Raw genomic sequence first — 14850 nt, forward strand, 5'->3', positions numbered from 1 at the left:
CGTTTTCTAAAATATACTGGAGATTTTATTTAAATTAGATTATGAATTTTTAATATATTGATTTTGAGGAGATTTCACACAAGTTTCGTGAACTAAGCCAAAGTTGAATTCGATTGAAAATTAGAGTTAGGGTGAATGGCAAGAATTGTAAATTTTTTGTTTTGAACCAACTTTGAACGGGTTTATTTCTCTCCACTATTAATGAAATGGTATGAAATATTATATATATATATATATATATATATATATATTTTGGAAAGATGGATTATAACTCTCAACCTTGGTGAAAAAACTATGTTTATTTGAATTAGGTAGAAAATGGTATAAAAATGGAAAGAAATTATAAAAGAACAACTGGGAATCTATAAAATCCATACACAAGTGATAAAAGGAATGGACACATGTTAGGCAATTAGAGGTAGAGCATACCAAGTAAGGAGTGGGACACGTGTTGCATGAAAGGAGGAGATGTGTGTCGGCACTGGATGAGGACACACGTTGTGGTTGTAGTGGACTCAAACCGCGACTTGATCCAAACTGAAGTGTGACCTAGTTCATCACTCGCGACCCTATCCGACCACCTGACCTAACCTAACTCGGGCGTGCCTATCAATGAGTGCCACGTGTTGCACAAAGAGCACACATCTCCTTCCTAGGCGATTGTCGTACTCGTGCATGGGAAGCACGTGAGTTCCTCTTTTCTAGCATATTTGACCTCCTTTTGTCAATTCTTTATCTTGATTTCGATACTAACCCTATATGGACTTGAATTAGAACCTACCATAAAAATTTCAGAAAATTTAGAGCTTTTAACATGCAGAAAAAGCTACCGGTAGAAGATATACATCATCCATGTAAGTATCTATTCAAACTTTTCTCAAATAATACTTGTAGGGTTGTCGGGTGTGCTACCATGAGAGAATATATTATCTTAAGTTATTAGTGAGCTAATAAACTTGAGCTATTACTAAGTTATATAGTAACTATATGAGAATTGGCAACCGTTGTCAAATTGTGGACTAAGTTTTGTGCTTTAATTAAGAAAATTGTTAGTGGTTCTTAACTTGAGGAGAAAGTTCAGGAAGGTAGTTTGTAACGAAACCAAAAACAAACAAAAAAAAAAAAAAAAAAAAAGGGGCTCGTCAGTAGAGCCGAAAACTCCCGCGAACACCAGAGTTTTCGCTCGCACACAACCCACAAAGGGCGGCCGAAGGCTTGGATGCCACCGAACTCGTCCCCGACCTTCAGCCACCCCGAAACGACCTATAAACAACAAAAACAGTGAAAAAACGAGAAGGAACAGAAAACCCCTACGAAACTTCAGCGAAGCCGAACCATACGAGATCGACGTCAAAACCTCCATTTTATTCCACAAAAGTAATCCCAGAACCTTATACACACATCAGGAGTAGATTTTAGACGAATCCTTTACCTGAACACCGTCGGCAAGGAAGACGGAACGTCAGACTTCCGAACTTCTCCAGATCTGGGAGTGTGAGGCCCTTACAAACGAAATCTGTACCAAAAACGGGGTTAAGGTGAAGAAGAGACTCGGGAATGGAGAAAAAAAGAGGGAAAAAGGACGTCGAGACAACGTTATCGAGGAGAGAGAAAGGTCGTCGAAAAAACGTGCAGGCAATCGGGCGAAGAGGACGAAGTTCAACCCACGGGTCGGATCCCCCAACCCGAACCGAACCCAATTCTCTTAGGTCGGCCCAGAACCTGACGGTTCCTGCGGCCCAAACGCTCCAGCCCAAACCTCATAAGCCAGCCAGCCTGCATTTTTTTTTCCTTCACCCGCGAACGGCCTGTCACCCGCGAACGACCCATCACCTGCGAACGGCCCGTCACCCGCGTACGACCCGACACCCACGAGTGATCCGATAACCCACGCCTCGACCCAAGACCCTTGCACACGCGTCGCTCTCTGATTGTGCCACGTGGCACGTCGGCAGCGTTGCTCCACTCGACTCAATCGGCTCAGTGGCGGCTTCTCGGCTCCAGCAGCTTATTCAACTCGGGAAACCTATTTCCAGCCCGTTTGTCACCGTTTCGACCCTCCCGAACTTAGTTTCCGCCCTGTTTAAGGTAAAATAGAACATTTTAAGGTCGTATTTCACAAATTCAAGTTGGGAATTAATTATATTTGTAAAATACTAACGAAAGTGACGAATGAACCAATAGGAACCAACCACCAACGGAAGCGTAAAACGTTCACGAGGAGCTAGGAGCTTACGTTATATTCTAGGGAGTACTTCGGCTAAGGCCTACCAAGTAAGTGGCTCACCCGTCATAGGTTACGCGTTATTTGCTGTATGTTGGCACTTACCCGTGGATTTGCACGTGTCATTAAATTGTATGCTAGTTTAATATGCTTAAGTACGAAATCATGTGAACGTGTATGTATGCTATGTATGCTGCTTAGTTTGATGTGATAGGTTATGCATGTGACGATATGTGGTCCTTGAATGATTATGACATGTTTGTATGAAATATGTGAATGTGAATAGCATGAATAAACACGATAAACTGTCTGGAATCATAACCTCGATAGAAATGTGTATGAAATGTGAACTGAAAATGAGAATGACATGAATCATGGTATGTGACAGGGGGGTTATGGTCATTAAATATAAATGTAGTAATAGGGGGACCTCATGCATTGTGTGTGTTCATGCATCTGGGGGGATACCCCCATCCCATCACGAGGGTACGGACGCGTACATCCAATGGCAAGACAACGATCGTTATGCATTGCATAGCGTTGCCGTGACGGTTCTATTTTTAACAGGTCCCGGCATAAGGGGCTCCCAGAGTATGCCCACCGAAGGACAGTGGCTCAGCGGTGTGCAAACTAGCTGGTGAGCCCATACTTGCACGTATGGGCTGTGTGTAGAGTATTTTCGTTTTGTTACCTTTCCTTTATTTCAATAAAGTTCTTTTCTTTTTCCTTGTAATCGTTTTCTCTTTCACGAAGTAATAAAAGGTGAGAGTAAGTCGCATTTATGAATAGGGCCCATTTAATGTATATTCCGCAGTTCAAGGTATAGTAATGACCTCAGATTAGATAGGTAAAATATTAGGGCCGTTACATAGTTAGTGTTTTCTCCACTATAAATACTCATCATGAGATTATGCTCTTTTGACAACAACAAAAATAATTGAAAAGTTAAGTGTTTAAGCTTTCTTTGCTCTAAAATATCTCTCCTCTCAAGGTGTTCCTTTACTTCTTTTACTTGTTTCGACATATTTGATCGATGGTCACATCCAACATTTGGTACCAGAGAAAGGATGCCGAACAAATGTTGTTACCATACAAAGTCACTGGAGGATAAGTGACAACGATAAAGAGTGGAAAGGAGGAGAGTGTAACACTTTGTACCCGTTACTCATGAAGAGTAACTCCGCAACATGGGTCGATAAAGATGCTTGTCAATTTACAGGCACAAGGCGTGTGGGATGCCATTGAGCATGGTAACATTGAGGAGCGTAAGGACAGGATGACTCTTGCTGCCATCTACCAAAAAATTCCAGAGGACATTCTTCTCATGTTAGCAGAGAAGGACTCAACAAAGGCAGCATGGGAGACGCTGCAAACAATGCATGTGGGTGTGGAACGTGTCAAGGAAGCAAATGTGAAAACCTTGAAGAGTGAGTTCGAGGCTATCTGCATGAAGGATGGTGAGTTAATAGAAGACTTTGCCATGAAATTGACGACGATCGTCAATGGCATCCGTTCATTAGGCAACATGGTGGATGAGATCTCCTTCGTCAAGAAGTTCCTTCTAGCTGTTCCTCTAAGATCCATGCAAATGTTACTTCCATCATGTAGTTAGGCGACCTCAAAAACATGTCACTTGAGGAGGTCGTTGGTCATCTTAAGGTCCATGAGGTGAGACTTCATGGCTATAAAGTCAAAGAGGAGAAGAAACACCTCTTACTCACATATGAGGAGTGGCTTGCACGGACGAAAAGGAATGATGTGGTTGAATCTTCTTTTTCAAGTATGAGGGGACATTGCAACCATAACAAGGAAAAAAGAGGTCATGGACGTGGTTGCGGACATGGCCGTGGTGGCAGAGGAGGCCATGAAAATATCTCACACACCTATGACAATGCCAACCCCTAGAAGTTCAAGAGTATGATCATGTATTACTCTTGTGGAAAATATGGGCACTATGCGGTAGAGTGTTGGATGAAGAAGCGCTATGTGGAGGCAAACCTCACACTCACGTTGGATCAATAGCCCGCTCTAAATTTGGCCGAGAAGATGCCCAACCTGTTGATGCTCAATGAAGAAAAGGTTATGTCGAACCTTCTCACAAAAGAAGAAGACTGAGTAGAGACCAACATGTGGTACCTTGACAATGGAGCAAGCAACCACATGACTAAAGATCGAACAAAGTTCAAGGAACTTGATGAGAAGTTCATTGGAAACGTAAAGTTTGGCGATCTATCAATTGTATCGATCCCAGGCAAAGGATCTATCTTTTTCTAGTGCAAGAATGGCGACAAACGTTTACTGACCAAGTGTTAGGATCGATACCAGTTGTTAACTCTAATACCAATTGTTAGGATCGTTCAACAACGCACACACTCGATCAAGATGAACACAAAGAACAGGAGAGAGAAAATACAAGGAGGAATATTGGCTAAAGATTTTATATTGATGACTTCAGGTATGTACAACAAAGAGAGAATGAAGAGAAGTACATTTTGAGGGCACTGCAATGGGTATATATATGATTTCAATTTACTGATTATAGTTGATTTAAACCTACGAGATATGATCTAACAAATATAACTCTATCAAATCTTTACCAAATATCTACCATATAAATATCTATCAGATATTTACGAAATATCTTCCAAATATATCTCTACCAGATCTAGGCATCATGCTGCATATCCCAACAATCTCCCACTTGGAGATTGATCCAGTCAACCCCAACAATCTCCCTCTTGGAGACTAATCCAGTCAACCAAGAATTTCATTCTCAATTTGTACCATACCAATTGAGGCTTTGCACAACCTCAATGTTCCAACGTCAACACAAAATGTTTGCTGAATTCCTTGCACCCTCTATCTTCTCCAAACACATCACCATCTTCAACTAACCTCCGAGTGAAATGGTATCGCCTTCTGTGTTTTGAATGATAGACCGGGTTCCTCGCCAACTGGATGACACTCTAATTATCTGTTGGGTTTTATGTCCTAAAACTCATAGTTTGTAAACAAAAACATATTCTATTTTCAATAAAGTTATTATTGTTATTTATTTAGTAAAGATTGTTATTGAATAAAGTGAACTTTATGATCATTAATCTAAATCCAATAAACTAAGAACACTCTGGCTATAGTATGATTACTTGAACTATATGTAGAGACATAAGAGTGAATCAAGTTCAAGTATATAGTCAAAATGATCTATAGTATAAGGATAAGGCTAAGTACCTTATTCTAGGGACACTATGGATGCGGCCCACTTTTGTATATGATATAAACAATGTGATCACTAAATTGTACATGTGGAGATATGTGAGTGGGGGCGTCCTATGCAATGAGTATTGCATAAGATCAGACCATGAAGAAAACCACTCTCACTTTATAATGTCGTTTACTGTTGAGACTGATTTTCTTTTCATTCGATAACCTAGGTAACTCGGTTTTAATCCTGAGCTAACCATGAACTCCTATTTATTCGGAATTATCCTTAGATTTGCATGGGTGAGAGTGGCTCTAGTTCGCCGACTCAATAGGCCTCCCATTTCAGGGGTAAGACTGGGTGAATGGCTGGGGACGTGGGGTGCAAGATGGAATTCACTCCTACCCACTTTTAGGGATGGAAGAAAGGTAGTTATCTTAAGCACTGACTCCAGGTCTTGAACAAGGGGCCCTACCCTCTCATTGGCCTGAGAGGAATTCGGTTTACTGGTTGGACCACAAACCAATTGTTCATTAGAGGATCAGTGAGACATAAGGAACAAGAAGTAACTTTAGGGGTAAAACGGTAAATTGACCCAGCTCTAGTTACGAACAACCTGTGAAGAATCGACTTACTAATCATGGTTATATCAAATGGACAGAAATATATCTATAGTGAGGGGAGTGCAACTACTAGGCTATAGTGGAGTGTCCTAATAGTTAACGAATGTTGGTTAACAAGGTTAATGAGTTTAGCCGGTTAATCTTGGATCGTTGGAGCCCATGATCTATAGGTCCATTAGGTCCCTCTGCTAGCTCATATCGGACTAAACCATAGAACAGTGTGACGAGTGAGTTCGAAGTGTTCGAATTCAAATTAGGGAATATGCGCTACATATATACGATATATTTAACCGCATTTTTGTTTTATTTACGAATTAAACAAAAGGAGAGAATCGAAGATATTTAAATAAGATTTAAATATCTTAATCAATTATGTGTCGAAATTGATTGGGATTAGCATTTGAATTAATATTAAATATTAATTAAATAGTTTAATTAATCATTTAATGTTACTTTAATTTGAAATTCATTATTCAAATTAATTGTTGAATTAAAATGAAGAAAGTCAAAATGTTGACTTCATTTAATGGAAAAATTCATGTTAGTGGAATTTTGAGGTGTCAAAATTTGGTTTAACCAAACTTGCATGCTTGCCAAATAAACCCCACAAGTTTGAGTGGAATTTTGAGTGTCAAAATTTAGTTAACTCAAACATGCATGCTTGCCACATAATCCCAAACATTTGAGTGGAATTTTAAGTGTCAAAATTTGGTGATCTCAAATTTGCATGAACATGCAAACATGACTCTTTAAATAGATTGATCATAGTACATGGAAGGTCTTCTTCTTCTTGGTGGAAAACCTTGAGAAAAACCTCTCACAAACACTCTCTTCACATATACAAAATTCCTCCCAAGTTTAGTCACTCACCGGATTCCACAATCCCGTTCTAAGGCCGGAGGATAGTGGAGAAGACACTAGTGGTGGTTTGAATCCGGTTCATGAGGAAAAAGGAGTTTGAACTACAAAATGTTAGTATCTAAACTAATTAAGTTTTAATACTTATGAACATGCTAGTTATATACTATAATTAATGTTCTAAAAGTGCCTAAGATCCAAATTACTTCCACATGTGTTATATTAACACCATCACTATCGACCTGAAGAATCAATTCTTCTAGATAGTCTGTCATCCATATCATCTTCTTTCTAGCTTCAGCTAATGCCACGTACTTAGGCTCAACAGATGAAAGAGCAACGCATTTCTGAAGCCTAGACATCCCATCATCTATGGCTTGCTCCCTCTTAGTTGTATTCTCCAACTGTAGGACCTCATCAAGGGGCTTTCGTTCCCCTTCATTAGTCACCAACCGATAGTGTAAAGGAACATACCTATCTGGTACTCTAATGGCTCTAGATGATCTTTTCAACACCTGCTCAGGTGTCACTTGATCTGCTTCTGGTTTCTCAGCAACAGTCTCATGAGGTTCTTGAGTATCTGCTACAACATCATTAGATGAATCTTTTAGCAACTCAACCTCAACTCCAACTTGCTTCACCTCTGGTTCCTCAGCAATAGTCTCAGGAGTTTCTTGAGTATCTGCTACAACGTCACTCTGTGAATTGTTCTGCAACTCAACCTCAACTCCCACTTGCTTCGTTGTCCCGGTACTTTACTTCAATTCTCTGACAGTCTTTGTGAAGCCAACTCGTTTCTGTTTGCTCATAACGCAATTCTCACAAGGACTCATATCAATAGATTTAAGGCCTTCCAAAACTCCTTCCGCAGCCAACATCTTCATTCATTTTAGGCTCATATGTCCAAGTCTATTATGCCATAGACTTGAATTTGAAGCACTCTCAGCAACAGCAGCTATGTTCATACACCCTGCAGTGGTGTATAAGGTTCTAGATTTTGTGCCACGTGCTACCACCATAGCACCCTTCACAATCTTCCACGAACTCTTCCCAACTTTGTTGCATAACCCGTGCTATCCAACTAACCAATAGAGATCAAGTTCTTCTTGAGACTAGGAATATATCTGACATCCTTTAATGTCTACTAATTTCCGGTCGGAGTTTTTATGCAGACATCCCATTTTCCTTCAATCTTTAAATCTTTGTTGTTGGCAAGATACACCTTCTCGAAATTTCCAGACTTGAAATTTCTAAACAATTATTTATTTGGAGACAAATGAAAAGATGCACCTGAATCCAAAATCTAGGATTTAATCGGACCATCCAGCTGAGGATTAAAGCATTCCCAATGTCTTCTGCTGAATTTACCGAATCATCGTCATCTTCTATTTGTGATTCTGCTTCCTCTTTGTACAATCTGCCCGAAAGTGACATTTTTCTCCACACCTCCAACACTTTACATTTGGTTTATTTGGAGATTTTCCTCGGTTCCTTGATCTTGATCACCCATCGTTTAGGCCCTTTGATTTACTTCTTCCCCATCGATCAACACTGAGAGCATTGCCTAATAAATCTCCGATTTCCCGTTTACAAATACTTTTGCTAAGAACTACATCTCGAATTTCATCGAACTTCAGTTTATCAGATCCTCGTGAACTACTGATCGTGGCAACAACAATATCCCACGACTCGGGTAAAGATGACATCCAAATCAATGCTTTAATTTCATCATCGAAATTAATTTCTACCAAACTCAGTTGACTTGTGATCATATTGAATTCGTTTATATGATCAGCAACAGATCCACATTCAGACATTTGTAGATTAAACAATATTCGCATCAAATATACCTTATTCATAGCCGACGGTTTCTCGTACATATTCGACAGCGCCTTCAATAGATCTGATGTTGTCTTCTCCTTGATGATATTGAACACCACATTTCTAGGCAGCATCAATCGAATCAACTCTAAGGCCTAACGATCTTTGAGCTTCCACTGCTCCGTGGTCATAGTATCCGGCTTCACCCCCAACAAGGGTGCATGAAGACCTTTCTAGTACAAACAATCTTCAATCTGCATCTTCAAGAAACTAAAATCGAATCCATCAAACTTTTCAATTCCAATCTTTGAAATTTTCATCTTCACAGATCGTGGTGTATTTCGCCTCACTCTGATACCATTTGTTAGGATCGATACCAGTTGTTAGCTTTGATACCAATTGTTAGGATCGCTCAACAACGCACATTTGATCAAGATGAACACAAAGAACAGGAGAGAGAAAATACAAGGAGGACTATTGGCTAAAGGTTTTATATTGATGATTTCAAGTATGTACAACAAGGAGAGAATACAAAGAATGAAGAGAAGTACATTTTGAGATCACTGCCTAATGGGGTATATATATGGTTTAATTTACTAAATATAGCTTTCTGATGGTGTTAATATAACACGGAAGCAATTTGGATCTTAAGCACTCTAAGTGATCAATTATAGTAAATTAGCTAGCATATCCAAAAGCATTAAAACTCAATGAGTTTGAATACTAACCTTTTGTTGCTCAAATTTCTTTTCCCTCATGAACCGGTTTCGAACCACCACTAGTGTCTTCTCCATTATTCTCCGGCCTTAGAACGGGATTGTGGAATCCGGTGAGTGACTAAACTTGGGAGGGATTTAGTATATATGAAGAGAGAGTTTGTGAGAGTTTTTTCTCAAGGTTTTTCCCAAGGAAGATCTTCCACGTACAATCATCACTCTATTTATAGAGTCATGTTTGCATGTTCATGCAAATTTGAGATTACCAAATTTTGACACTCAAATTTTCACTCAAATGTTTTGAGATTATGTGGCAAGCATGCAAGTTTGAGTTAACCAAATTTTGACACCTCAAAATTCCACTAACTCAAACATGAATTTTTCCATTAAATGAATCAACATTTTGACTTTATTCATTTTAATTCAACAATTAATTTCAAATTAAAGTAATATTAAATGATTAATTAAACTATTTAATTAATATTTAATATTAATTCAAATGTCAATCCCAATCACCGACACATATTTGATTAAAATATTTAAATCTTATTTAAATATCTCAGATTCTCTCTTTTTGTTTAATTCGTAAATAAAACAAAATGAGGTTAAATATATCGTATATATGTAGCGGATATTCCCTAATTTAAATTCGAACACTTCGAACTCACTCGTCACACTGTTCTATGGTTTAGTCCGATTTGAGCTAGCAGAGGGACCTAATGGACCTATATTTCATGTGCTCCAACGATCCAAGATTAACCGGTTAAACTCATTAATCTTGTTAACCAACATTCGTTAACTACTAGGACCCTCCACTATAGCCTAGTAGTTGCACTCCCCTCACTATAGATATATTTCTGACCATTTGATATAACCATGATTAGTAAGTTGATCCTTCACAAGTTGTTCGTAACTGAGTTGGGTCAATTTACCGTTTTACCCCTGAAGTTACTTCTTGTTCCTTATGTCTCACTCATCCTCTAATGAACAATTGGTTTGTGGTCCAACCAATAAATCGAATCCCTCTCAGGCCACTAAGAGGGTGGGGGGCCCTTGTTCAAGACCTGGAGTCAGTATTTAAGGGAACTACCTCTCTTCTATCCCTAAAAGTGGGTAGGAGTGAATTCCTTCTTACACCCTATGTCCCCAGCTATTCATCCGATCTTACCCCTGAAATGGGAGGCTTATTGAGTCGGCGAACTCGGGCCACTCTCACCCATGCAAATCTAAGGATAATTTCGAATAAATAGGAGTTCATAGTTAGCTCAAGATTAAGATCGAGTTACCTAGGTTATCGAATGAAAAAATCAGTCTCAATAGTAAACGACATTATAAAGTGAGAGTGGTTTTCTTCATGGTCCAATCTGATCACATTGTTTATAGCATATACAAAAGTGGGCCGCATCCATAGTGTCCCTAGAATAAGGTACTCAGCCTTATCCTTATACTATAAATCATTTTGACTATATACTTGAACTTGATCCACTCTTATGTCTCTACATATAGTTCAAGTAATCATACTATAGCCAGAGTGTTCTTAGTTTATTGGATTTAGATTAATGATCATAAAGTTCACTTTATTCAATAACAATCTTTACTGAATAAACAACCATAATAACTTTATTGAAAATAGAATATGTTTTTGTTTACAAACTATGAGTTTTAGGACATAAAACCCAACACTTCCAAAGATTTAAACCTACGAGATATAATCTAACGAATATATCTCTATCAAATCTTTACCAAATATCTATCATATATATCTCTATTAGATCTTTACGAAATATCTTCCAAATATATCTCTACCAGATCTAGGCAACATGCTCCATATCCCAACACCAAGGTATATCATATTCCAAACTTGAAGAGTAACATTATCAGTCTTGGTCAGATGACGAAAGAAGGAAGCAAAGTGAAGTTAGCTTGCTCATTCCTCAAGATTTTCGATAGAAATAAAATCTTGTTGGTGAAGGTAAAATGGTCCATAACCGCTTGTACAAGATACTATTGGAGACCAGCTAGCCCACCTCTATATTGACGGCACTTGTAGACCCAGCTTGGCTATAGCATGCAAGACTTGGGCACGTGAACTTTTAGATGCTCAAAATGATGGGAGAGAAGAAGATGGCTATAGGGCTACCCAAAGTTAAACACCCGAACCAACTATGTGAAAGTTACCTAGTCTTCAAACAAGCAAGACTGTCACTTCCAGCTTAAACCAGTTTCAATGCTAAGCGACCACTGCAACTGGTTCATGCAGATTTGTGTGGTCTGATCACCACATCATCGATTGAAGGTAACAAGTATTTTCTCTTACTTGTTGAAGATTATAGTCATTGGATGTGGGTGTACATGCTCAAAGAAAAAGGAGAGGCATTAAATGTGTTTAAGAAGTTCAAAAGACTTGTTGAAAATGGGTTTGATCACAAGCTAAAAACCTTGCGTACTGATTGAGATAGAGAGTTCTTATCCCATAACTTCTCAAAGTTTTGCGAAGAGGAAGGTATTAAGTGTCAACTCACCGCACCTTACACTCCACAATAAAACGGTGTGGTCGAACGAAGAAATCACACCATAATGAACATTGCAAGAAGCTTACTCAAGACCATGCAAGTCTCGACGATCTTCTGGGTCAAGGCAATACGAGATGCAGTTTATTTTCTAAATTGTTTACCGACAAAGGCGCTGGAAACTCGTAGCCTCTATGAAGCATGGTTCAGCAAGACACCTCACTTCGAGTATCTAAGAGTCTTCGGTTGTACAACACATATTAAGACTACAAAGCCATATATAAAAAGCTTGACGATGGAAGCCAAAAGATGGTGTAATTTGGCGTAGAGGATGGAACCAAGGCACACAAGTTGTATGATCCCAACATGAGAAAATTTATATATGTCGTATTTGAAGAAGAGAAAAAGTGGGATTGGTGCAGGGTTGGCGATAACAAGCAGACTGTTACAGAGTTCATTGCCCAAGAAGAAGAGGGAGACACCAAAGACCTAGAAAGTGCATCGACAGTGACACCAACAAGTCCACACATGTCATCACCGGTGACACTAAAAGACATGATGAATTCTCTAGAACAAGAGAGATCAGGCGAGAGCACAGGAGGATCAACAATAGAAGATGGACCAAAGAAGTTCTATTCTCTTGCTGAAATTTATGCCGATACACTTAAAGAAGAACTGGACCCTGATGAGTTAGTGTTGGTCGTGGCCAAGGAGCCAACAACCTATCATGAGGCCGCAACTAAGACAATGTGGCAGGAAGTCATGCAAAAAGAGCTTGAAGCCATTGAGAAGAACAAGACGTGGATACTAACTAACTTACCGCCCGAATACAAGCCCATCGGTTTGAAGTGGGTGTTTAAGTTGAAGAAGAATAGTGAAGGAAATTTCATCAAGCACAAAGCAAAACTCATGGCGAAGGGATACGTGCAACGACAAGGAGTTGATTTTGAGGAGGTTTTTGCGTCTGTGGTTAGACTGGATACTATAAGGTTGATTCTTGCCCTCGCAACTCAACACGAGTGGGAGGTCCATCACTTGGACGTCAAATCAGCATTCCTAAATGGTGACCTCCAAGAAGAAGTGTATGTTGCCCAACTTGAAGGGTTCATCATCAAAGCCGAAGAACACAGTGTACAATTTGTCAAAGGCCCTCTACGGTTTACGGCAAGCACTAAGAGCGTGGAACATACTTCTAAACAAGAGCTTAAAGAGTCTAAACTTCATGAAGTGCTTGCAAGAACAAGTAGTGTATACAAGAAACAATGGGGCTGAAACACTCATAGTTGGCGTGTACGTTGATGACCTGATCGTCACTGGTACAAGCGTGGAAGGAGTCAAAGAGTTCAAGCAGTAAATGATGAAAGAATTTGAGATGACTGATATCGGGTTACTCATGCACTACCTCAGTATTGAAGTGGACCGAAGGAAAGATTGCATCATGCTAAAGCAATTGGCCTATGCTAAGAAGTCGTTGCAGCAATTTAAGATGACAGAGTGCAATCCGACCAAGTATCCCATGGAAGCAAAGTTACAATTCAGGAAAGATGTTGCAGGAAGCTTGATGAATTTCACTGAGTATAGATGTGTCATCGGAAGTCTAAGGTATTTGACTCATACTCGTCTGGACCTTTCATATGTTGTTGGAATATTGAGTAGGTATATGAAAAAGTCCACTATGAAAAAGGGTGAGGTCCTGAAGAACTAGTCGGTTTTACCAATAATGATTTAGCTGAGACATTGACAATAAAAAAAGCACTACAGGAATGACATTTTATCTCAACGAAAATTAGATCTCTTGGCAATCTCAGAAGCAGCAGACTGTGACAATTTTCGTTGAGGAATGACATTTTATCTCAACAAAAATTATATCTCTTGGCAATCTCAGAAGCAGCAGACTGTGACACTATCTTCTTGTGAGACCGAGTTCATGGCAGCAACTGCGGCATCTTGCAAAGCATTGCAGTTGAGAAATTTGTTGAGCAAAGTGACTAGAAGTGAACTAAAGCTAGTACCTCTCTATGTTGACAACAAATCTGTGATTGCACCGATGAAGAATCTGGTATTTCACGGACGCAACAAACACATTGACACTCGCTTCCACTTCATCTGTGAGTGTGTTGAGGAGACAAATTGTTGTGGAGTTCGTATGCACTAGAGAGCAATGTGCAGATATTCTAACCAAGACCCTAGCAAGGGCTAAGTTTGCAGAGATGTGGGAATCGTTGGGAGTGAAGAATCTCGAAGAAAATCAAGTTTACTAACTTATATAGTAATTTTAGGAGAATTATTAGTAGACTTAGTAGAATAAGTTACTAACTTATGGAGCAACTATAGAAAAATTGGTAGTAGTTGCCAAATTGTTAACTAAGTTTTGTGTTTGTGAATCAAGCTCTGTGTTTGTGAACCAAGTTGTGTGCTTTAATTAGGAAAATTGTTAGTGGTTCTTAACTCAAGGTTAAAGTTTAAGAAGCTAGTGAGTGCTTTCTCCGCTCTTTTTACAAAAACAATAAAGAGAATTGAAAAGCTAAGTGCTTAAGCTTTTTTTGCTTCAAAGGATCTCTCCTCAAGGTGTTCCTTTGCTTCTTTTACTTATTTCAACATATTCTCATCGAGGGTCACATTCAATAAACCTATTTAGGTCCCTAGAGGGGCAATTTAGACCAGAATGCTTTGTATGTTAAGACAAGTTACCAAAATGCTCCTAGAAAGAGATTATGATATGCACGGTTATTTTTATGCTTTCAACCAAGCTAGGAAGGGTATATGCATGATAGAACTAAAGTAGGTCAATTTGGTGGAGTATGCTATGTATGATGTGAATAATTACCAAAATACCCCTAGGTCAAGATTTTGAGACGTATGTTATTTTATATACTTTCTGACGTGTTAGAATGAG

The 14850-nt window shown here is 39.1% G+C and overlaps 1 protein-coding gene across 1 annotated transcript; it reads left to right on the top strand.

The window, feature by feature from the left end:
- Window positions 1-12320: 12320 nt before the first annotated feature.
- LOC147792248 (uncharacterized) lies at window positions 12321-13226 on the top strand. Its single transcript, XM_087124813.1, has one exon. It carries the CDS (start codon window positions 12321-12323, stop codon window positions 13224-13226), a length of 906 nt encoding a protein of 301 aa, XP_086980939.1.
- Window positions 13227-14850: the final 1624 nt, after the last annotated feature.

Source organism: Cucurbita pepo, chromosome 6 (assembly GCF_057944985.1).
Source record: "Cucurbita pepo subsp. pepo isolate OVF chromosome 6, ASM5794498v1, whole genome shotgun sequence".
Lineage (NCBI taxonomy): Eukaryota > Viridiplantae > Streptophyta > Magnoliopsida > Cucurbitales > Cucurbitaceae > Cucurbita > Cucurbita pepo.

Bases quoted from the DNA above. Each gene is read 5' to 3' on its own strand.
- LOC147792248 (XM_087124813.1), top strand. From the start codon at position 12,321: ATGAGAAAATTTATATATGTCGTATTTGAAGAAGAGAAAAAGTGGGAT.